This window comes from Ipomoea nil, unplaced genomic scaffold (assembly GCF_001879475.1).
Source record: "Ipomoea nil cultivar Tokyo-kokei standard unplaced genomic scaffold, Asagao_1.1 scaffold0382, whole genome shotgun sequence".
Classification (NCBI taxonomy): domain Eukaryota; kingdom Viridiplantae; phylum Streptophyta; class Magnoliopsida; order Solanales; family Convolvulaceae; genus Ipomoea; species Ipomoea nil.
Genome location: NW_017616810.1, coordinates 1969686 through 1994636, shown reverse-complemented (window position 1 = coordinate 1994636; position 24951 = coordinate 1969686). Strand labels below are relative to the sequence as shown.

The 24951-nt window shown below is 34.1% G+C and overlaps 2 protein-coding genes across 2 annotated transcripts; both read left to right on the top strand.

The window, feature by feature from the left end:
* Positions 1 to 1619: 1619 nt before the first annotated feature.
* On the top strand, positions 1620 to 2480 carry LOC109171984 (Golgi to ER traffic protein 4 homolog). The gene is made up of 4 exons (XM_019321107.1): positions 1620 to 1678; positions 2007 to 2091; positions 2199 to 2279; positions 2418 to 2480. The coding sequence occupies exons 1-4, from the start codon at positions 1635 to 1637 to the stop codon at positions 2433 to 2435; spliced, it is 228 nt and encodes a 75-aa protein (XP_019176652.1). The 5' UTR covers positions 1620 to 1634; the 3' UTR covers positions 2436 to 2480.
* A 16590-nt stretch (positions 2481 to 19070) lies between these two features.
* Positions 19071 to 24561, top strand: LOC109172074 (copper methylamine oxidase-like). The gene is made up of 12 exons (XM_019321240.1): positions 19071 to 19686; positions 20313 to 20422; positions 20506 to 20811; positions 21169 to 21281; positions 21395 to 21725; positions 21809 to 22024; positions 22138 to 22374; positions 22516 to 22701; positions 22911 to 23051; positions 23434 to 23702; positions 23943 to 24024; positions 24213 to 24561. The coding sequence occupies exons 1-12, from the start codon at positions 19473 to 19475 to the stop codon at positions 24333 to 24335; spliced, it is 2328 nt and encodes a 775-aa protein (XP_019176785.1). The 5' UTR covers positions 19071 to 19472; the 3' UTR covers positions 24336 to 24561.
* Positions 24562 to 24951: the final 390 nt, after the last annotated feature.

The following is a 24951-nucleotide window of genomic DNA, read 5'->3' as shown; positions in this document are numbered from 1 at the left end:
AATATAGGGGAATGATTTAATTGATTCTAGCTCATTTTTAAATTAATTATAATATTTAAATGCATTTTTTAAATTAAAATCTTTAAAATTGAAAAAAAAAAAAAAAAAAAAAACAACAACAACAACAAAAACAACAAAAATTCAAAAGATACACACATATAATATAATATAATATTATATTATTGTTTGCAATTTTCATGTTCCGAAACCATCTCAAAGTGATCAAAAATCTAATTTTTCTAAATAGTAATGGATGAATATTAATTAATTTTAAAACGATTTTGCTGATAGTCAATATTTCTGACCAACCCATCAATATTGTTATGTTGGTGAAAACACTAATCTTGGTTGACGTAATCAACTAGTTGGTATGAGTGGCTGTGCACTCTCATCTTAATTTTAAGAAAGGTCGGGAGTATTATTATTGAGGTAATTGACCAAGTAACCTTCCCCTTATTATTATTATTATTATTATTATTATTATTATTATTATTATAGTATACAATACATTGCATGTATATGTAACGAAGAAGGTTGTGTTATGATTTGGCAAAATGGACACTTTAACTGCTTCCTTTTCCCCCCTTTTTTTGGGTGATCTTTGTTCATACTCTACTGCTTTATGTTGATTGCACTTTTATTTCTTTCCCTTTTCCGGTTCTTTCCCCTAACTTTTAGTTCTGATCGAGATTAATGATTATAAACTATAAATCAATAAATCAAGAATAAGTGGAGCATTAGGCCAGGGCATCGTCAGTAGTAGGGATTTCGGTGTGGGTTTGAGAAGTTTTTGTAAGTGTGATTAGAAAAGAGAAAATGGTAGAAAAGTGAAAAAAATAAAACAAATGCTGATTTTAAAAGATAAATAAATAAATAAAATAAAGACTGTCATTAGCGCCGCCCGTTACGTTGGGCGCCATTTGTGGCCTTCACGCGTCTTTTCTTGGAAATTATTAAAATAGGTGAGTCTCACTTTTTCTGTAAAATCTCTACATTTGCAGTACCAACTCTAACATTCTCTCTCCTCATTATTATCCTTCCATATTGGCAATTTTCTCTTAAAATATGTACATAGTTCCTTTATTGGGGATGCCCTTATTGTATCAGAATTGAATGTGATTAGAAAAACAAACAAACAAGTAATGGTCCTTATGGAGATAAGACTTCTATTTATAAACTGTTGTTATATATAGATTTTGGATCCGGTGCACACCCCCTTGGCAGATGAGCTCGTGAGCACCTTTTCTGACCCTTAATTAGTTTAGATGAATGGTCCAGATGATTTGGGTTTTTTTGCCATGTGTATAAGCTTTGTGAGGACATTAGGGTTTGTTTTGTAATTTCGCAATGGCTTTTATTATAGCATGTATTTAATTTCGCCTGGGAATCTGCGTGAGTATTTCAACCCTTCGTCTTCTGTGTCTGTCTCTTCCAGCCATAGTCCAACTCCCGCTCCATCACTTTTCGACCTCCATCACTTTCTCCCTCTCCAATTTTCGACCTCCATCACTTTCCCAAATTCTTCCGATTTCCTCTCGTTCTCATCGCCTCATCCCGTCTCTCTGTCTCTCGGAACAACCAATCTCTGAAGCTGTTTCCTCGATCGGATTCTCCATAGCTTGGTCTTCCATCCGATGGCCAAAGTGTCGGAAGAGGGAGGCTACCGGTGGTGTTCAAGGTATTCCTAAGTCTTTTTTTTATTCGCATTTTTGTTTCAATCATTTTGTTCGAAGATTAGTTCGACGGTGGTCGGTGGCAACTAGGGTTTTCGCATCTCGACGAGGCGGGCGAGGTTTTTGGTTGGAGACATTTTTTAAAAAAAATTGTAAACAGAGTGTTGGTTTGGTAGTGGGGAGAGGGTGTGTGTTTGTTCTGGTACCATCTGATTATGAGAGCATTGTGTTTTTATGTAATGAATTAGATCAACTCTTTTTCCTCTCTGTATTTTTCAATTTAGAGTCTAAAGAGTTGTTTGCTACTGCATTTGAATGATAATTATAATGCAGGTTGCAGAGAGATGCAATCCCTCTGTTTAATAAGTTGAGGTTGGTCTACAAGCTCAGTATAGAAAGAGAACCAACATTTTATGAGGTCCTACTTGAAATACTTTTCCATCTGTTAGATATTTTGGGTAAAACATGCTTTGGGTCAGATCAAGCTTGCAGTTATTTGCCTCATTTATCTTGATGGCTGTGTAGTTGTTAGATGAAATAGCTGAGAAGTTTTATGGATTACGACGCCAGAGTCCACTGCAGGGGATGTTTGGAGATATCTTTAAGGTAACATTCCTGTTGAGATGCTTTTATTCTCATTCCCGGGCTCTAAACCCGCGAAACAAACACTATCTTAATGCTGATGAAAATCTCCTTCAAATCCTAATTCATCACACGGTTTTTGTATTGTGTCCCCATTCCCAGATGATGGGAGGTGAATAGGCGATATGAGTTGCTGCTTTTGCTAATGAGCTACAACAACAGTTGAAGTGCCCCAAGCCGATCGGCCGGCGCCCGATGTGGGTGGGTCAATGCGTATCTCTGCCTCAGAGTGTGCTTGGTTTTGTAATGTAATGCTTGGTTTTGTAATGTAGTGCAATGTGTTATTTAAACATTCAATATTGTACAAATTGCATATTTAAGTATGCTATGTGCGTAGGGGTTAGGCAGTGAATGCAGTACAGTGTAAACATGGTGTAGCTTTAATCAGTATGGGTTTGTGCGTAATGGGTTCGATTTGTGTTTGTTTCGTAATGGGGTTTTTTTTTTTTCAATGAGGTTGGATTATTGCTGGTAATGTAGCTTGCTGTTTTTTTTATTATTTTTTATTTTTATTTTTTTTTAAAGTATGCTATGTGCGTATGGGGTAGGAGGTTAATGCATTATAGTATTTGTAATGTACTGGAAATATTGTTTGGGTATTTGTTGGTATTACTGTGTATATCTTTTTTTTTTCCCAATTTCGCTATGTGCGTAGGGGGTTAGAGGTGAATGCAGTATAGTATACCCTTGTTGTAGCTTTATTTACTATGGGTTTGTGCGTACATAGTCTGTGATTAGTGTATTTTTTTTGTGGGGGGTAGGGGTTGGTGCTCATGCTAATGGTGTTGTAACTAGTCTGTGTGTGTTTTGTTTCGTATTGGGATTTTTTTTATTATGCTGAGGTTAGATTTTTGCCGGTAAAATAGTTCAAGTTGTTTTTTCAAGTATGCATTGTAATATGAACACAATTTTTTAATGTTGCAGACTGTGGCTACGATATATGCTGAGAAGTCCGATGCGTTAGCTGGAGCTTTGGAGGACATGACCCACTTTATGGAGCTCCATGATGACCTCCTGGGCCTGACTTTGGAGTCCGATGCGTTAGTTGGGGTTTCTGACTTTGGTTCCCCTTTCCAAGTAGTTGGTGTTAGTTTTTGAATTTCGACCATAACATTTTCGTAATAAAGATGTGTCCTCCAGTTCCACTTAATATTATCATGTGTTTGAAAATCCCAGCACCTACGCACATGCGTACGCTACTATCATGCACACGCCTTTTTTTTTTGCACATGCCTATTTCTTCATATGCACAGGCCTATTTCTTCATATGCTTTTGTTTTTTGTACAGGCGATATGCACAGACCTATTTCTTCATATGCTTTTGTTTTTTATATTTGGTGTGTGCATTGGAGTGTTATGATGTGTACAATAGACCACATGGTGCAAAGTTCCATTGCCAAAAATTTGCACACGCCGTACCATAAAAATGCACACACCAGTGTAAATAACAAAACTAAAAAAACGACACGGACCACATGATGCAAAGTTCCATTGCCAAAAATGCACAAAGTTCCAAAGCAAATGTCTGTATCTAGAACTAAATTAATTTACACACGGATCCAATTCTCAATCAATTTTTAGGTCATCTAATTTTAATTAAACCTTCTTGCTCAAGAATCGCTTGGTTCACGCACCAACCAAACAACACACACGCATCAACCTAACAACAGAAACACAAATAAACTAAATGAGAAAGATAGGAAAATATAAATAATATTGCCAATTAGCAACTAAACCACACCCTATCCTGCACACGGTAAGACACTGCTATGCACAAACAACAACACCAAACAAGGCAACCCCCAAAAAACGCATCAACACGAAAACAGTGGTGCACCCGCCTAAAAAAAGAAGAAAAAAAAATAGTTTGTTCACCAACTGAACACGCACACGCTACGCACATAACAGATATTCTAGTTCGTCCACCAACCCCCACCCCCTTCCCACCATCCTAGCGGAAAAAACCCCAATATTCAGCGTATGCACAGACGATGGCACGTAAATGCACTTACCCGTTCGTTTTCTCCTCAAGCCTTGTTCACGCCAAGTTCACCTCATCAGCCTTTGTAGTAATTCAAAGTATTAATTTCCATCCACAAACTCTCTAATTTAATGCTACAGATTCCAATAATATTATGTCCATAAATAAATTAGAATTACAATTACTAATATATCATTTACATTGGAAAATGTCCTTAATTACTACCATAATCTCTTATAATCTCAACCATTGATGGAAATTGAATCAATGGATATTAGGAGGCCTCATGGTCTCATCTATTAGAGGGGGTGCACCGGATTCGAAGCCGTTATATATATATATATATATATATATATATATATATATATATATAATCCTAATTTAATTATAACAAACTACCTAAAATGTTCTGAAGTTAGATTACAAGCCATTGGGCTAGGCCGCCGGCCCACTCCAACCATGTCACTACACCTTCTTAATCCATCATCCATGGCCTTGGCACGGTCCTAGACCCAGTGGAGTAACAGATAATTAATTTTGTTTTTTTTTTATTCACCATCGGGTTCAATCATGTGACCACTCATTTAAATATTAACAGATCACAATATCACACTACATAATAGTTAGCAACGGAGAATTAATTTAGGTGAAAATATATCTCACTTTTAATTTGCATAGACCATAGTTTCCCCATTAGACCATTTATAACTATATGACTCGTCCTAACTCTACTTCAACATTGGGAGCCTAACTCTAGTAATATTTGAAGTGAGGGGTCTTATCGTTTCTACTTGGGAAAATTTTTGCGTTTGAATCTCTGTTCTCTATTATGTTGTTCTTACTCGGATTGTATGGTCAACTTATTCAATGATGTGTACAGGTGCATGCCGTGTTTCTCGGCAAATGTTAGGAAGCTGCAGCCATGCATGCATGCTGGCTTGCCCGTGAATCGCATTGCTATATTGTATGGTCATTGGTCATTTCACTGTTGCATTCGACAGCTAGGAGACAAAAGAAAAAACAAAAATAATGTCCGCACAGACTTAGCCCATAAGTAGTATTTGGGAAAAGAGACCAAGATTTGAAACTCAACATTATTTTATCCGGAGTGTGGGAGACCCTAACTTGGAGTTGGGGATTCAACATTTTGGAGGAAAAAAAAAACAAAAAAAAATGGCTTCAATTCTACTCATTTTAAACAAGAGTAAGTTTTCAAAAAAAAAAAAAAAAAAAAAAAAAAAAACAAGAGTAAATACCAATTTTGGTTCCACAACATAATATTAGAGTACTATAGACAAATTATACGGAGTAATATTTAACAACAAAATTTTTAATTGAAGTCCTAAAACTCTAGATTTTTTTAGACTCAACTGGACTTGACAAAATCCTCCTGTCAGAAAGCCCAAACCATCCCTGTACTATTCAGCCCATTAGACTAACAGCATTCCTAGCCGGCAAATTATGGTGTGGAACCTTGTCCACTTTACAAGAGGACACGGTTCTAAAACTATTCATAATTATGAATATATAGTTTAAAAATTATGAATATATATATATATATATATATATATATATATATATATAATTATGAATATATAGTTGTGAACATATAATTATGTACTTATGAATGTACAGATTTAATAATTGTGAATATGAAGTTAAAAAATTATGAATATATAGCTTTATAATTATGAACATATAGTTCAGTAATTATAAACATAGGATTCTGTAACTATAAACATGGAGTTATGTAATTGTGAATATAGAGTTCAATAATTATGAATATAAAGTTCAAAAATTATGAATATATAACTTTATAATTATAAACATATATTCAGTAATTATGAACATAGAACTGTGTCCACCTTCTAAGGTGGACACGGTTTCACAGCATAAGGATTGTTCATAGCCATGGTTTTGGATATGCATTCCACAATAAAAATGCAATTAACAGATCCACATTGAGATTATATTTCAACATGTGCATAATCTTGCAAGATTAGACGTTAAATAATCTTTAAATTTTAAATATTAACCTAATTACCTAAAGATTAAAGAACATCTATAAATCCTATCATTGATTAATTGTAAATTGTATACAAATAACAATGTTGGATTGGATGACGAGTGGAATTAGTTTGGTGGAGGAAAAACAATTTAGGAATTAAATAACTAGTAAGATGATTTTCTTAGGGTGGCTCAAAACAACGTCGTTTTGAGCAAATAATACATAAAAAATGTCGCACAGTGTATATTCGGTCGACTAAGGCCCCCGACCGCATAAAGGCTGGTTTCGGCACTGTTCGAGGCGGCCAGTTGCTGCCTAACGCCGATTAGGCTCGATTTTTGCAACATTGTTTTTACTACAATTGAAAACTTAACTGTAGGAGAAGTTAACATCGGCATCGAAAGTTTGGTGGATGGTTTTTTATTATACTTTTTTTTTTGAATATTTTATAATTAGCAGAAATTTTTAATAAATCTTATATTTTTTATTTTTATTTACAATTATATTTTTAAAGGTATACCATGCATTATATAACATATGACTCAAATTAAATTATTGCATAAAATCCCTACTTCTTTGGATGGGCCAATGTATAGATTATGGAGAGACCGTTTGTCCATTGAAAAATCCAAAAATTATAACAATTTTTTTAATGTAATATATGTGTACGAAATTTTATAGAATGTACTTAAGAATTAATTAAATGAAATTACATTGTGTTATTTAGTACTAAAATGTAATATAAATAGTGTTACCCCTATCCAATATGGATGGACGGTTTGTCTTGTTCGTGAACCAACTCAACTGCACGCTTCATGTTTGACCCATACATGCTTTTAAAGTTAATAATCACAAGCCCACCTTAATTTTAAATGCAAATTATAATGTCAATTTTGGTCCCAAAAATGTTATTTTGTTTAAATTGGTGCAATTTTTTTCTCTTTTGGTTTGATCAAAATTCATCTTTACAATATAATTTGTTAATTATATACACATAAATTTATATTTGTAAATACATAATTTGTTAACTATAAATATAATGTATCATGTCAAATAATTATAATAATGTTCTAAGTCCGTAATATATTAATTGTAGGTAAATAAACCTAAAATTAAATGTTCATAAATTGAGTGTTTGACATGTAATTATGATTAGTATATAATTTTAAGAGATATTTAATTTCAAATTATTATGTTTTTATTATAAAATTAATGTATTTGCTCTCTCTCTCTCTCTCTCTCTCTCTATATATATATATATATATATATATATATATATATATATATATATATATATATATATATATATATATATATTGTTTTTAACATATTATGTACTACATCCAATATCGTTGACTCACTGTCCTTCCGTTATGTGCGTAATTCAGTAAATTGTTAGCTCATTCACTTGCTCGGGCCACGGATTCTTTGACTGATTCTTCTTGTATTTGGTTTTCTTCTGTACCATCTTGTATTCGTCATTTTTGATTCTTTATTAATATAAGTTGGTATGTTTTATTTCATATATATATATATATATATATTGTGAATTATATTAAGGTTATATCTCTTGAATTTAAGTTATTTCGGTGTGATAGTTTAAAGTTATGAGTAATACATTTTATTTAATTTTTTGTATGGTCATAAAATCTTTCCATCCTTGTTTTTTCACTTAATATTTGTTAATGCGAGTAACGACGACATCCACACAATTCATTACGCCAAGACAATAGAAATAGGGATGATATATATGAATATAATTTTGTTATATTTTTTTATTAAAAATTTATTTAATTACAATTTTGCGTCGTCATGACTAATTTTTAATTGCATATGAATTCCTATTGTAAGAAAGACAATTTAAGTGATTTATATTTTTAATCCATTCAAATTATTTATTTTGTACAGCAGATTAGTGTGGGAGGCTTGAATTTTAACTCGAAAGTGAAAAACAGATCATAAGTAAATTAATAATGAATTATATATGAACTAAAAAATAGATGGGAAGTGATAAAATGTTGATTAGTATGAGATTTTTTATTTTTTATTTTTTTGGTGGCGAGAGAAACCGTTGTAGGTAATGGGGAAGTTAAGGAAAATTAGTGATAAAATATTGATTTGCATGAGACCCGTTTTTGGGTGACATGAAAAATTCGCAATTACTATATATTCAAGGGTTGATAAACTGCTCGTTCCTATATAATATCTCATAAATCATACAAGAGAGCGGGGTAAATTTTACTAAGAGAACTAGTTGTGCTTGTGCAATGGACTTGATCAAGAAGATGTTAGCAAAAATCAAACTCGTAAAAACTTTTAAGTATGAAAATCATGTTCCATCTCGTCAGTATAGATGAAGATAGCCTAATGCATGGTAGTTGAGATTTCCAATCGGACATCAATTCCATGCCATGAGGAATCTAGCTAGTCAAGTAAGCTCAACCATGCATGCATATTATTTATATAAAATAAAATAAAATAATTGCAACTAGGTAGTATAATAGGCACCACCCCCATCACATTGACTCACTACACATAATTAGATGTGGATGATAAATATAATATTACATATTCACACACTATAATATAATATTACCAACACTGACGTCTGATCTTCGAAATCAGTTCCTCAGTTGGATATTGTCCACACAAATTAAACTTAACTCAATAATTCAGTAGATAATATTTAAGAAAAGAAATTTATTAGCTGAATATAATTGAGAAAACTCTACAGTCCTACACACTTGATTTATCAGGCCAATAAAACTATAGTATAATCCTATCAACAATCAACAATAAGAATAATTCTACACACTTAATTAATTGGACTCAATAAAACAATTTGAAATTAAAAACATAAAATCTCTAAGTAGCATATAAAAATAGTAATACATAGTTCCCAATATGCTCGTAAGTCGTAAATATTAATGTGAAACCTTTGCAGCCTATGAAACAGCAGCTATTGACGTGATTAAACAAAACAAGACATAACAGAGTTACCTGCAGATCTAAATAATACATTAAAGTATATTTCAAAAAAATAATACATTAAAGTATATTAACAATGGGTTTTTAATGACTTATTATTCTATGATATGATGACAAAATTAGGTAGTGGTTAGGATGAAAGTGAATGCGATTGATGACGACTACGTGACATAAATGCATCCGTTACGTAGGTTTCAGCCGGGTGTTCGGGACAAGGATCAATTACATTAATTTTGAATTCAAAAGGTAATTAAAATAACTTATTCTCGGAGTAAATTAAAGTTTTTATATTTTCACCTTATAAAGATTATGGATGTGTTGAATCGTGGTGATTTAATAATTCATTACGTTGAAAAATTAGTGTCTGAAACCTGTAAAGAATCATCCCCAATCCCCATAAAAGTGGACCTCTCACATTACAACTATCAGATTTGATGTGATACTGCGGCTTAGGTGCCAATTGCATTAATCTTAACCTTAATAAATATGTCACAAATTATTATATAAATCTTGTATAGTATATAATCACATGCATAAAATGAGGTTTAGATAATATAACTATGTGTATGCGATGGATAAGATGAGTAGGTTATCGGTAATTATTATTCTACTAGTTACAATACACGTATTGCGTGAATAGTCTACTGTCCAATACTCCCATGTGTATTTTTAAATTAGTGTTTTGGAATTTAACAAAGTATCATTCAATATCTTGGCGTATATCAATACAAGATTATCAAAATTTTTATAAAAGTAAATATTTAAAGAATACATAATTATGACCGGTGGCCGAAATGTTACATTAACTAGTGCAATAGCAGTTTTAGATGGGAGCACCATATTCAGTTACTTTAAAGTTTATATAGGCGAAATGCAGGGATATTTAGAAAAAGTAATTGATATAATAGAGGATAAAGTAAGAAAAATAAAAACAAAATACTAAAATCAAAATAATCTGAACCATTCATTTCAATCAACAATGATACCAACATTTTTTAGTTTCCGTTAAGAGCCTAACTTTATTGACTATTATTAAATTTTTAGGCTAGTATTTTATATGTGCAATGCAAAAAAAAAAAAAAAAAAAAAAAAAAAAAAATTAATATTTAATGTTAAAATCTTAATTATATTAAAATATTTTTTTTGAACATTATAGAAGGCCTCCATACATTATTACCATTGAAGAATATAAAAAATATATATTGTGTATGCATGTGTATGGTAATAATAATAAGAAAAAATAACAACAACGTTATAACCGTAGAGATATTTTTGTTTAAAAATTGTATAGTACAACTCTTATCGCATAATGTAAATAAAAAAAAAAAACAAAAAACAAAAAAAGAACATAAATCAGAGATATGAGACTTATTAAATTTTTACATTATCATTCAATTGATTAAGGATAAATAATGATGCTATTTTGTAATTCATCAAATCCTTGATCCAATGATTTTAGACTCATAACAATCGATTTCCTTAAAAATATGACTTGAGCAGTTGAGGTTATTAGGTCAAGAAATTTGTGTAAAGCAACTTGTCAACCTAGGTCTACAAAACATTCTGTCATTAGTTATCTAACACACGGTCATTGCACGACGTTTAAATCACCGACTCTTTAATCTATAAGAAATACCACATCAGTCCACATAAACTACTTGAATCGAAGATACATGTATATATACTTCATGCACCATCTAGCCACGTAGATCATTTCATTCATATACAACACAAATTCACGGAGATCAAAATTGACCGAGATCTACGTACCAAACTTAGCTTCATGACCTACAAATATTTATAATTTAATTTATTACATAGAACTCAATTCTGAAAATTAACTCTGATCTCATATTAAAAAATTTTTATTAATCCAATCAAATTTTTACGGACTAAAATTTCCTTTTAATAACACCGTTTAAAAAAAATCAAAATATCTATTATAATCACCCCAATAAAACCATTAAAAAATGGAAATGTCTATTATAGTTCCCCACTACATGAAACAGGCCTGCTTATACTAATAAACTTAAAATATCAGTGGAATGGCTTTTCAAAGAAGCAGACCTGCGTATACATAGTTAGCTATATGATACATATATGATGAATTTGTTTGGCTCTGTGGATAGTGCTTCATTGCGTTACTTCTTTTATCCTTTAGCCTATGGTTGGTTACATATATATATATTAATAGTAATTAAGAGTGATAGGTTGACAGGCAGTCGGAAAGAAAATTAAAAAGGTGAAAAGGGTCCTCCAAAAACATAAATCCATGGAGTTTGGTGCAAGCTGGTGGTGGGGCTGTCCAACAGAAAGAGACACAAAATCACTTGCATGAATGAAGCTGCACCACTAATTGTTATGTACTATTGTACTTATAATAATAACATAATTTTAACGTTTCGATCACATCTATACAATATCAGCTAATACTTTATGATGGATCTCGCGTCCATCATGTGACTGTTGTAACTCAAGCACGCACATCTCGAATTGAATAGGGGCTGAATTTGACCAACTCAGACGTTCAACAATCCCACAGCACATGCCGCAACCATTCCATTCGGGACCAGACTCGGCTTTCGCCTAGCCGACTGCGGTAAGTCAAGCACGCTTAATCATAGAGTTCTTTGACTATCTGATTGACATATTATTGGATTTTGGGAGGGAAGGCTATGTACGAATTGAAGTATGAAGCTGTAAAAAGGAGTAACTGTTTCATTAGCTTTACAGAGAGGAAGAAGACAACTATATATACTGAGATGGAAAGAAGAAATGTGGCGTTAAAAGTGGTTATAACCACTTGGATGAAAAAGGCAAGATTGCCCTTGCTTAAGTGCTGGCTTGTCTAGTGTGGCTTTCGTGCTTCTTCTTCAATACCCCCCGTAAGCTGGAGGATACATGTTATGTGTGCCCAGCTTAGAAGTGAATCGATGGAAGGGAGCAGCTGGAAGTGGCTTTGTGAACCCATCGGCCAATTGATTTTCTGAGGCAATCGGCATGAGTTTGATCAAACCTTGGCTAAGCTTTTCTCTAACAACATGACAATCAATGTCAATGTGTTTGGTGCGTTCGTGGAAAACGGGATTCTCAGCGATCGCCACTGCGGATCTGTTATCAGTTATCACAAAATATTGTGGCTGGTTTGTTTGTTGGAACACACAAGTCTTGAAGCAGATATGTTAACCACTGGACTTCGCAGACGGTTGATGCAAGGGCACGGTACTCTGCTTCAGAGCTCGACCGAGAGACCGTGGCTTGCTTCTTGGCTCGCCATGAAATGAGGGATGAACCAAGAAAGATACAATAACTGGTTACTGACTTTCGGGTTTCAGAACATGTTGCCTAGTCTGAGTCCGAAAAACCTTTGAGTTGTAAGTCAGAATCTGTGGCATATAGCAGCCCTTGCCCTGGCGAACCCTTAATGTATCTTAAAACCCGGTGTGCAGCAGCTAAGTGAGTATTTGTGGGAGCATTTACATACTGACTAAGTTGTTGTACAACGAAGGCGATATCTGGACGGGTGGCAGTGAGATATAGCAACCTTCCTACCAACCTTCTGTACATACTAGCATTTGGAAGAGGAGTCCCTTCATTGGGCATTAATTTCGTCCCTTGGATCATGGGTGTGCTTGCTGGTTTGCTATCAAGAAAACCGGCTTCCTCCAATATTTCCAGAGCATATTTTCTCTGGCATAAACTCAAACCAGTTCTTTCTTTGTGAGCCTCGATTCCCAGGAAGTAACCTAAAGGCCATTTTGAATGTGGTGTCCAACATACGTTTGAGAGTTTGGATGAGTTCCATACTTGCACTAGCAACTAATATGTCATCGACATAAACGAGTAATGCTATGAAATTATTCACACTGTCACCTTTCATGAATAAGGAGGGATCCGCAGCAGATTGTCGGAATCCATCATGAATTAGAGCAGAGGTGAGCTTGGCATTCCACTGCCGGCTCGCTTGTTTCAATCCATATAGGGACCTCAATAATTTTCACACTTGATTTAGCTTCTCACTTTCAAAACCGGGAGGTAATACCATATATACATCTTCATCGAGGTCTCCATGAAGAAACGCGTTGTTTATATCCAATTGATGGATTTGCCAAGAGTTTGATACAGCCACACTAATGAAGGTGCGGATTGTGGTTAATCTGGCCACTGGGGAGAAAGTTTCGAGGTAATCAATACCAAGCTGCTGTGTGTATCCTTTTGCGACGAGTCTCGCCTTGCATCGTTCAATTGTGCCATCTGCTTTTAGCTTCACCTTGTATACCCATTTGCAGCCAATTGGCACCTTCCCCAAAGGTAAGTCAGTGAGCTCCCATGTGTTATTTTCTTGGAGGGCAAGAATTTCAGCAGTCATGGCCCTTTTCCAACAGTCATACTGCACTGCTTGTTTATAAGTTCGTGGCTTAGTGAGTGAAGTCACAGCCATGGAGAACATCTTGTGTGACTCTTCAAGGTTGTCATAACCAATCACCTTTGACAAACTATGAGGAGAAGTCTTATTCTGTATGACATTGTCACAGTAATATCCATCTAACCTGCTAGATGGTTGACTCTGCCTATTAGATCTTCTAAGTTGCCTGGGATCAAGGGACTGTTGGTTTGAGATATTGGGACTGCTAGCAGTGGCTTCAGTGTCGTTGGGAGATTGATGTTCTGATGTGGACACAATTTCTTCATCATTGTGCTGAGTAGGGTGATGACTGGAATTCGAGAGGGACATCTCAGCATTATTATCATCATTTTGAATAGGCATGTAAGCATGCGAAGGGGATGAATCTGCTTGCACTTGGTGTGTATTATCCGCAATCAGTTGAAGACCAAAGTCATCACAATCTGTTGTGAGTATGTTAGGCAAGGAAGGATGCATAATATCTGAATCTGCTTCTGTTGAATGAGCCATCGGGAATTTATCTTCATAAAATATGACATCACGAGATGTGATTATAGAATTGTCAAGAAGATCATATAGGAGGTACCCTTTTACTCCTGCCGGGATTCCAACAAAGATGCATCTTCTACTCCTAGGTGCCATCTTTTGCCGTGAGGGGGATGTGACAGCCGCATAGTAAAGACAGCCAAAAGTTTTTAGATTAGTGATGTCTGGAATTTTCCCAAATAGCTTCTGATGAGGGCTTTCATTGACGTTGAGGTACAGCGGATTTTCCAGATCGTCCATGTTCCTCTGTGGAACAGCAGAGCTTCTCTGTTGATCAGGTTCGTAAGGTCTCGCTGTCGCATTCTGGTTTATCAGAGGTACTTGATGAGCTCCTTGGCTAGTTTGACCGGGTCCGGTAACTGCGGCGGCATAGCTGCCATACCGGAGCTCTGATACCATATTGGATTTTGGGAGGGAAGGCTATGTAAGAATTGAAGTATGAAGCTGTAAAAAGGAGTAACTGTTTCATTAGCTTTACAGAGAGGAAGAAGACAGCTATATATACAGAGATGGAAAGAATAAAGGTGGCGGTAAAAGTGGTTATAACCACTTGGATGAAAAAGGCAAGATTGCCCTTGCTTAAGTGCTGGCTTGTCTAGTGTGGCTTTCGTGCTTCTTCTTCAATACATATTCTATTTAAAACCAATTGATGATAAGTATGTGGACACTAATCATTTAACCGCATCCCTCCATGGTAAGACACATCGTCACGTCTCAAATTGAGTAATGGTTGAACTCGGTTAACCCGATCGACGCCCAACACTATTCTCAAAAGCAAACATGCATGATTGTAGTTATATAAAAAGCTGATACAAATTATTTAAAAATTATATTTTTACCGACTCTTACTACATAAGTAAAATGTCTATTAATAAGAAAAGTCCAAACAATTTTTTTTTATGACTCTAGTCGGCAAAGAACTATAAGGAGGTAAATCAAGCTTAGGTTGTCTATAGTTGATCGGTTTAAACTGATAAGGCCAATAGACAGCTCCATGCATAGAGAGTCAAACTTGAAACCTTGTGGTTACCAAAATAACTGTGTGAGTAACTAGATTTAAGTTTGTCTTCCGAGTATTTTTTTTTTTAATAATGATTTTGATGACGTAGTACGATCAAATCAATAGATGTGTTGAAATGAAGATCCCTATGGTGAGGGAAAGTAAGTAAAAGGATATCAACATGAAAAAAGGAGAAGAACGAAGTTTTAACACGATATCAATTAAGTTTTTTTTTTTTTTTTTTTTTTTAAGAAAATATCTTTTGTGAAGAATTTAAATATAAATATATGTTTATGAAAATTTATATGGTGATGTGAATGTTAGGTTACATGGAACATCTTAATGAAGATATTTGGCATGTCAAATCATCACTTATTAGTAAATGTGTAAATGTGCTGATACATTGCAATATCCAAATTAAATATTTGCATAATAGGAAAAAAAAAATGAGAAGAGAGTACGTTGTACATTGAACCTATCAAGCTATATATAATAAGACTATAAGTGCATTAAAGTGGCAAATAATTATTTACTATTTTACTAATTTTTTATAATATATAAAACATAAATAATCATTGGGTAGTATATATGTGAGAACAGTTTAGATATTTGGTAATGAATTTGAGGGGAAATGTTTGAGAAAACAATATTTTAGTTCCTAAATTGTTTTACTTTTACAAATTTAATCCTGTAAGTTAATTTAAACAAAGTTAATCCCTTAATTGTTTATAATGTTGTACTTTTAATTCTTAGTGTTATATAATCGTCAAATTTTATTAACATATGATGTTATTTTATCATTTAGAATAAATAAATATTCAATTCACTACTAAAAATTAAATGACGTTTACATTGAAAGAATACAACTTTAACCATTAATATTGATTCTAAATGACAAAAGTAACTTCATAAAAATAATTTGCTAATAAATTTTGATAACTATATTACACCAAAGACTGAAAGTGCAATATAATAGATAATTAAGTGACTAAATTTGTTTAAATCAATTAACATGAACTAAATTTACAAAAGTGAAACAATCCAGTAGCAAAAAAAAAATGTTGTTTTCCCTAAATATTTTTTAACCATTGTAGATGTCGTAACTAGTAGTTAACTCACCATGGTCAAATTAGGTTTTTCTTTAATTTTTAATGCACTAGAAAGATTCTAGGTAATGGGCTCGACCGAAAAGATATTGGTAAGAATTAAACTCGTGACTTTCTTGTACGAGAAATTGAGAATTATGCTCTACTCACTTGGTTACTTTTTTTTGTGACAAAAATTTAAGTTTCTAGTGAACGGTTTTTGGTGTTTGTATTAGTTTTATTTTTTATTTTTGCCAAATATTAGTTTTATTTAATTACGAAAACACGATTGAGAAATTTTCAATTTTTCTTTCAAGACTTTAATTTGAACCTTTACTGAAAATGAGAAAATGGGTATATAAAATATATTAAATAAACGGGAAATTGCTTTCAAAAAATAAACGGTAAATTTTAATGACGCCTAATTTAATATATAGTCTGAAAAAAGATAAACTGCCTATAAAAGTCTACAATAGAGAAAATTAATAAAAGTTTCCAAAAGGCTGAACCCCAACCCGACAGAGCATTTAGGAGGATGTAAATCATGGTAACTCAACTGAACATGAACTACAGAGGCTAGACCAGTGCTCACTGCGCACAAGGAACCCCCTCACTTTGAGAGGTTGCTCCCACACTGCCGCTGGTGAGACTCGATCCCTGGTCATTCTTTCAAAGTGTCATTCTTCCAAAGTTTCACCTCTATGACCAGTTGAGAATAAAAGCTTCGAAAAAGGTAATTAAGTGAATGACACGATATTTTTAAATAGTGATTATGGATTTTTTTTTTGAAAGGAACCAAACTTTATTAATATTAAGACATTAAATGTTTAATACATTGCGGAATAGATGAAAAACAACTAAAAGAGCAGGTTGAGAACTTGCAGCCTTTGCCATGCATGAGCGAAGTGATTATGATCATAAAAATAATAAATAAAATGAGTGATGAATTTCATACCTGAAAATAAATTTATGAATAGAGATTATAAATTTTCATCTCGAAAAGAATAAAAGAGAAAAACAAAATAAGAAATTTTTAGGGTGTGTTTGGTTCATGAGTTTACACATTAGGAATGTGAATCAAAATTAGAGTTAGTGTTTAGTTGGCAACTTTTTAAAACACAATTATGAGTTTTGATTACCCCTTCAAAATTATAGTTAGTGTTTAGTTGCCGACCTATCTAGCTTATGCGGGATGTGTGGTGAGCGACTGTAAGAATTTGCGACGACACTTTGAATTAATATCCTTTAAGTTTGTTTCTAGATCAGTGAATAAGCTTGTCCATGTTTTAGCTCGGGCGGCTCGTTCACAAACTGATCCCAATATTTGGATTTCTTCTATTCCACCATGTATTAAACATTTAATTTAATAAATTCTCTGCTTTTACTTTCCAAAAAAAAAAATAAAAAAAAATCATTCCCTAATTGAAAATGGATATCATCCATCTTATTGGTAATCTAATTTTTAAGTTTGAACTAGTACTTTTAGATTTTTATTTTATTTTATTTTTATTGATGCTTTGGATGTCATTATAGTAGAATTAATTGTCTTTATTCTTTATTTTTGTATTTTTAAAACATGTTTTATACACAACCAAATATCAATATTTTGTAATTATTTCAATTCCACCCTACTACCAAACATATAAAATAATTTTACCAAAATTATTACCATTATCAAATATTTTATTCTCATTGCAATCAAACACACCCTTGATTTTGAAAAGAGTGTGTTTCTGTGTTTCAATGTGGCATTGCCATTTATAAGCCAGATAGGTACATAGTGCCAAGGTTAAAGATAAAGTAAACTACAGAGACAAGCCAAAACCAGAGATGAGCTGGCTTCCCTCCCCCCTTTTGTCTTTTTTCTACGTCTCGTGTTCTCGAGTGAAAATGAAATAAATCTCATCCATCTTGTGAAACTTTCTTATAGATCCAAAATAATGAAATTAGTTGAATAGTTGATTTGATAATTATAATATTTTAAATTTAATCATGATAAAAATTAATTTTTAATTTTTTTAAGTTGAGTCGATCAACTAAGAAGTATTTATGATGATTTTTTAATGATCATTTACTAATTAGAGTTACAATACAAGTTTTATGCTAAACACACATTCGAATAATGAGTATATATTTTTCTGTAAATTAAAATTACTCAACTCAAAATAAGTTTATAAAATTTATTTTTTTTAATGGCTACATAATACAGTATATAAACTTCTTAATTATATACGTCACATTAAGTAAGATATATATAAGTAATAAATTGTAATACGTTTCGTTTAGAGTTAAAAATAATAATTCACTTAATAATAAAACGGCAAAAATTTCAATAATTTCAATAATAAATTACGATAATCAATGCACTTAAATCATTGATTTAGTAAGAATGTTATGTCGGGCTGAAAACCTGAGATATGAGAAGTCCTTTAGGAAAAAAAAAAAAATCTTTTCAAAATGTTACAGAAATCAAATTTTTGTTACAAAAATCTTTTATATGACATAATAATATTTATTAGTTACCATAAAAGAGCGGATTCACACTTGAAAAAGAAAAAAAGAAAAAACTAAAAAAGTTTTGGTCTCAATAACTTGATCCAAATTTTTATGCGGATTCACACTTGAAAAAGGAAAAAAGAAAAAACTAAAAAAGTTTTGGTCTCAATAACTTGATCCAAATTTTTATCAAATATATCACACAAATTTTGTTTAATTTTTATATATATCTTTCATTTCTTCTTCCCCTGCTGTCCACGCGGCCACGTCAAGCCACCCGGCCCCTGGTTTCCCCCTTCCTCACCTGGCTTGCCGATACACTCATACACCGATACACACAGAGAGATATATATCACACACAAACACACATATATATACAAATACATCCACCGGAATTTCAGAGGCGTACTTCTCAGCTACTACGGAGACTCAATCTTTCCGTTCAAACACCAGAGAACAGAGAGAGAGAAAGAGAAACTCCGAGAGGGAGAGATAGAGAGAGAGAGTGAGCGGTGGTGCGTAGAGGGGCGGATTGTGGAACCGTAGAGAGAGAAACTATTCTCGCTGTATGTCAGAGGAGAATTGTTACCATCATTTCTACAGTGATAAGTACTACGGCGGTTACATTGAGCTCGCGAACCCGTTACAATGGCCTCAGCTCCGGAAAAAGCGACGCCTACTCCGCGAAATGATTCCGCCATTGCTGTAACCGACGACGACGTTTTGCGCCAATGCACCGCCTTCGGTGATCGCGAGATCGGCCGCCGGGAATCCCTCAGCGCCACCGCCGATGCTCCGGCCCTGGCGATCGTCGCCGATTCCGCTGATCAACCTCCTGCGCCGAATCTGCCTTCCGTTAAAGGTGAGCATGCGTGTATACGTCCTGCCATAGTGTAATATTTGCCATCCTGTGTAAATTTTGTTTAATTAAACGCATGTATGTACGTATTTGCTTTTATCTACGTTTACAGGTATATAGTTGTGTAGATTTATTAGTTGATTAATTGCATGCATAGATAGATGACCTCTCCATATGTGTCGGTATCGGCGCGTGGCTGCGAAGATCATACCGCTTTCTGGAGATACTGTGAAAGTGTGAAGTATTCTTCTGCCATTCCTTGGTCAGTTTTATATTTGGTGTAAAATGAAAAAGTATTTTCGCATTTGTGGATCACTAGACCGAATATGCAACATCTCTTTGGCTACTTTCCACTCTGTGTGGGATAACAAATCCTGATATCCTTGACATTGGACAGCGTTATGCTACTTTGTATTTTGCTTTTTTATTTTGTTTTGTTTGTTTGTTTGTTTTTTTTTTTTTTTTTTTTTTTTTTTCAAATTATGAAGGCCAACTTTCTTTATTGTCAATTTGTCAGACTGGAGGTATCAAAAACTAGGTGAAACCTGGTTATGTTTTGGGTAAAATTTTGTAAATAAGGATTGATTTTGGAAAAACAGGAGTAATTTTCTATGATTTTTAATTTACAGGTTTACCAATAATGATGAGGGTGCAAAGCCACCATCCTTTGGAACCATTAACTGGTGCTGAGATCTCAGTAGCTGTAGCAACTGTCAGGGCAGCTGGGGCAACTCCTGAGGTTGTTAGATGTTTTATATTACTTTTATAAAATCTAGATTAGGTGAGGATATTACATGACACTAATGTTTAATGTTTAATTAGGTGCGAGATGGTATGCGGTTTGTTGAAATTTCCTTGGTGGAACCTGATAAGAATGTAGTTGCATTAGCGGATGCTTACTTCTTTCCTCCTTTCCAACCATCCTTGCTACCCAGAACAAAAAAGGGACCTGTTATTCCCAGTAAACTTCCTCCTAGACAGGCAAGACTTGTTGTTTACAACAAGAAGTCAAATGAGACCAGCATCTGGATTGTTGAGCTTTCACAGGTTCATGCTGTAACTCGGGGTGGCCACCATCGGGGCAAAGCCATTTCATCAAAGGTTGTGCCTGATGTGCAGCCTTCAATGGTATGGTACTTGAGTGTAAAATCATAAAATTCTTCTTTGACTAACTCATTTAGTACGGTGCATATGTAATCTTTGACTCTATTCCCATTTAGAGTCAGGATTGCCCTTGACTACTGCTGATTATATTCTGGAAAGTATCCTGTCTGAAAATATAACAGCCAATTAACAAATGTTAGCCATTTTTTAAGGAGAGAAAAAAGAAGATTATATGTTTGACAAGGCACCCATTCATTGAGCTTCTTTTTTCACAGTCTAAAATGAACAATTAAATAAAATAATAATAATAGCAATGCAGAATATTCACATGCATATGAACAATTAAAGGATTGAATTATGATGCTCTTTGATTTCTTTCAGGATGCTTCTGAATATGCTGAATGTGAAGCTGTCATAAAGGATTTTCTTCCTTTTCGGGAGGCTATGAAAAAGAGAGGTATTCTGGATATGGATCTTGTGATGGTGGATGCCTGGTAGGTTGATGCATTATTCCCTTTCTCTTTTATGAATTGCTTATTATGAATTTTACTGCATACACATCTGTCATTCTCTAGAGATGTCTGATATATGATTATTTTTTCTTCAGGTGTGTTGGTTATTACAGTGAGGCTGATGCGCCAAATCGCAGACTTGCAAAACCACTTATTTTCTGTCGAACTGAAAGTGATTGCCCAATGGAAAATGGCTATGCCCGTCCAGTTGAAGGAATTTATATACTGGTAGATATGCAAAATATGGTTGTTCTAGAGTTTGAAGATCGTAAATTGGTTCCCCTACCCCCTGCTGATCCGTTGAGAAACTATACTCCTGGTGGAACGAGAGGAGGTGTTGATCGAAGTGATGTGAAACCTCTGCACATCATTCAACCCGAAGGCCCTAGCTTCCGAGTTAATGGACACTTTGTTCAATGGCAGAAGGTACTTGATTACTTCAGCTGCTAACCCTGATTTATTTCATCATGTTTGGCAGATGACTGTCACTTAAACACTTTTTTTTCCAGTGGAACTTTCGCATTGGTTTCACCCCCAAGGAAGGTTTGGTTATCTACTCAGTTGCATATGTTGATGGTAGCAGAGGTCGTAGGCCTGTGGCTCATAGATTAAGCTTTGTTGAGATGGTAGTACCCTATGGTGATCCAAATGATCCACACTACAGGAAAAATGCATTTGATGCTGGTGAAGATGGGCTAGGTAAAAATGCTCACTCACTAAAGAAGGTCAGAATACATCCTTTTGTTTATGGATTACTTTCTCATTTGTTTACCTTAGATTAGATGGAGCTCAAAATGAGGTTGGAATCAGAAATTAAATGCATTCACTCTGGTTGCAGGGTTGTGATTGTTTAGGCTACATCAAGTATTTCGATGCACACTTCATAAATTTCACAGGAGGTGTTGAAACAATTGAAAACTGTGTTTGTTTGCATGAGGAGGATCATGGAATCTTATGGAAACATCAAGATTGGAGAACAGGCTTAGCTGAAGTAAGGCGTTCACGACGACTGACAGTGTCCTTCATGTGTACTGTGGCAAACTATGAATATGGATTTTTCTGGCATTTTTATCAGGCAAGTTATTTACTTCCTATGGGAGGGCAAAACAATTTGCAACTTTAGTCTCTTTATTATAAAATTAAGGCTATCTGTTTTCTTTTCAAATTAGGTTCATCATTGTTAAATAAAATAACACTGTGGACATTTTTACTGCAGGATGGAAAAATTGAAGCAGAAGTTAAGCTTACTGGAATTCTCAGCCTAGGAGCTTTACAACCTGGGGAACAGCGAAAATATGGGACAACTATTGCACCTGGCCTATACGCACCTGTGCATCAACACTTCTTTGTCGCTCGGTTGGATATGGCTGTTGATTGCAAGCCTGGGGAAGCCTATAATCAGGTTCATTTCCATCCTTCAATCCTTTGTTCATAGATAGTATGTTGGTTCATTTATTCATGTTCTGATTGTAGAAGCTCATCTTTTTCAATCTTCAGTGTTAACCAATTTTCATCATTTCCCATAAACCTTTCAGTATTATACTCCTGTTTCGTTGCTGTTTTTGTTGTCAGTAATGTTAGGATTTAATATTTGTGCTTCTTTCTATGTAGGTTGTTGAAGTAAATGTTAAAGTCGAAGAACCAGGTCAACATAATGTTCACAACAATGCATTTTTTGCTGAAGAGAGAGTACTCAAAACTGAACTGGAAGCTATGCGTGACTGTAATCCTTCATCTGCTCGACATTGGATTGTAAGGTTTCTTGTTTCTTGTTGTAGGTTTTCCACCCATTTGTTTTGAAAATTTGAGAGCTTCATTTCTTCCCCGTGATCCATACATGTATTTTAAATCACAATTCACAAGACGCTTATTATTAGTTTATGAGATCAGTTAATTGTCATTGCTATTGGAATTTTAATGTATATTTCTTTTGCAAAGCTAGGCAAAAGACTTGTCTTAGATAGGTTTTTGTTATTTATCAGTTATTGATGCTTTTTTAAAAAATCATATTAATTGTTATATGTATATATAATAGGCAATAGACCTTTGTTACTCTGCTTTGGTGATTGTTTGGGTATGTCAAGCACAGAATTTTATAGCATTATTAGAGTAACATGTGATGTCAATAATTTAGATAAGGAACACAAGAACAGTCAACCGCACTGGGCAATTGACAGGCTACAAGCTAATGCCTGGATCAAATTGTTTGCCATTAGCTGGTGGAAATGCAAAATTTCTAAGAAGAGCTGCTTTCTTAAAACATAACCTTTGGGTTACACCATATGCTCCTGATGAGATGTTTCCGGGAGGAGAGTTTCCAAATCAAAATCCACGAGTGGGAGAGGGATTGGCTACTTGGGTTAAAAAGAACAGATCACTAGAAGAAACTGACATTGTTCTCTGGTTAGTGTTTCCTCCATACATGATAAGCTTTGAAGGCAGTTTGTTTATTGATTATTATTCAAGTTGTATGCCATATGCTTTTTAGTATCATGCTTAAGAATCTGTTTTAAATTGTAGCTTGAATCAGTTCTCTCTATATAGAAAGGAATAGAGTAATGCAACATTTGTTAATTGTGATTTTCTAAGCTCTCAGATATGTAATGTGAAATGTTATCTGATTTTGGTGTGAAAATTTTACAGGTACATGTTTGGGTTGACACATGTTCCTCGGTTGGAAGACTGGCCAGTAATGCCCGTGGAGCACATTGGCTTCATGCTTATGGTATGACACAATTATGTGACTTGATATCAAAAAATACTCTGCTGGGGCTGGTGTCACTAGATTTCGATATCCAATCTGTATTGAGATTAATCAGCCACAGTTTCAAATATGTGATGCTGTCATTCTTATTATATATTAGTTGCATCTGAATCCTAATCCTAATGGATTTGCTTACCTTTCTGTTGCAGCCCCATGGATTCTTTAATTGCTCACCAGCCGTAGATGTGCCTCCCAGCTCAGCTGACTCAGATCCCAAGGAAAATGGAGCGACGCCAAAGCCGTGCCACCCTGTCTTGATTGCAAAGCTCTGAGGGGAGATGGACATTCATGTTGAAATGTTGCTTTGAACATTTAGTTGGTTTGCTACTAATAAATGAGTTTGTGGGTCCATGATCAGGGTCATCCCAACTCCAAAGATGGCTTGTCTGATCTGGACCCCAACCTCTGATTATGTCATATGATGTTTATACTTTGAAAACACTTTCACTTTGGACGTTGTGTAAGTTTTCGTTGAAGTGGTGATGTCTTTTTTTTTTTATTATTCGTATTAGAATAATTCCTATGGGACGTTGTGTATGTTTTCATTGTTGATTGGACTTTACAGTAGTGTTAAAATAATAAGTGGTGAAATGTTTCAAATTCAAATCAATAACATATAGACCCTGTTTGGTAAAATGGCTGTTAGTTAATAGCTGTTAACTGTTAGCTGATTGTGTTAATTAGAGGGTATAAATAATTGATAACATTAGCTGATTGTAGAAAAGTGTTTGGTAAATTAGCTGTTAGCTTATAGCTGTTTGGTATAATTTCTTTTCTCAAAAAGTTAATTGAAAAAGTTGCTTGGAATAGCTTTTTTGAGTTGCAAAAAGTTAATTAATCAAACATTTATATTGATATTTTAACTAAATCAAACAATTAATAGTGGTC

Excerpts from the sequence above, each read along its gene's own strand:
- LOC109171984 (XM_019321107.1), top strand. The coding sequence starts at position 1,635 with ATGGCCAAAGTGTCGGAAGAGGGAGGCTACCGGTGGTGTTCAAG. Across the intron at positions 1,679-2,006 it reads GGCTACCGGTGGTGTTCAAG|GTTGCAGAGAGATGCAATCC; the intron begins GTATTCCTAAGT and ends ATTATAATGCAG. Across the intron at positions 2,092-2,198 it reads GAGAACCAACATTTTATGAG|TTGTTAGATGAAATAGCTGA; the intron begins GTCCTACTTGAA and ends ATGGCTGTGTAG.
- LOC109172074 (XM_019321240.1), top strand. The coding sequence starts at position 19,473 with ATGGCCTCAGCTCCGGAAAAAGCGACGCCTACTCCGCGAAATGATTCC. Across the intron at positions 22,375-22,515 it reads TTTTCTGGCATTTTTATCAG|GATGGAAAAATTGAAGCAGA; the intron begins GCAAGTTATTTA and ends TTTTTACTGCAG. Across the intron at positions 23,052-23,433 it reads CATCTGCTCGACATTGGATT|ATAAGGAACACAAGAACAGT; the intron begins GTAAGGTTTCTT and ends TCAATAATTTAG.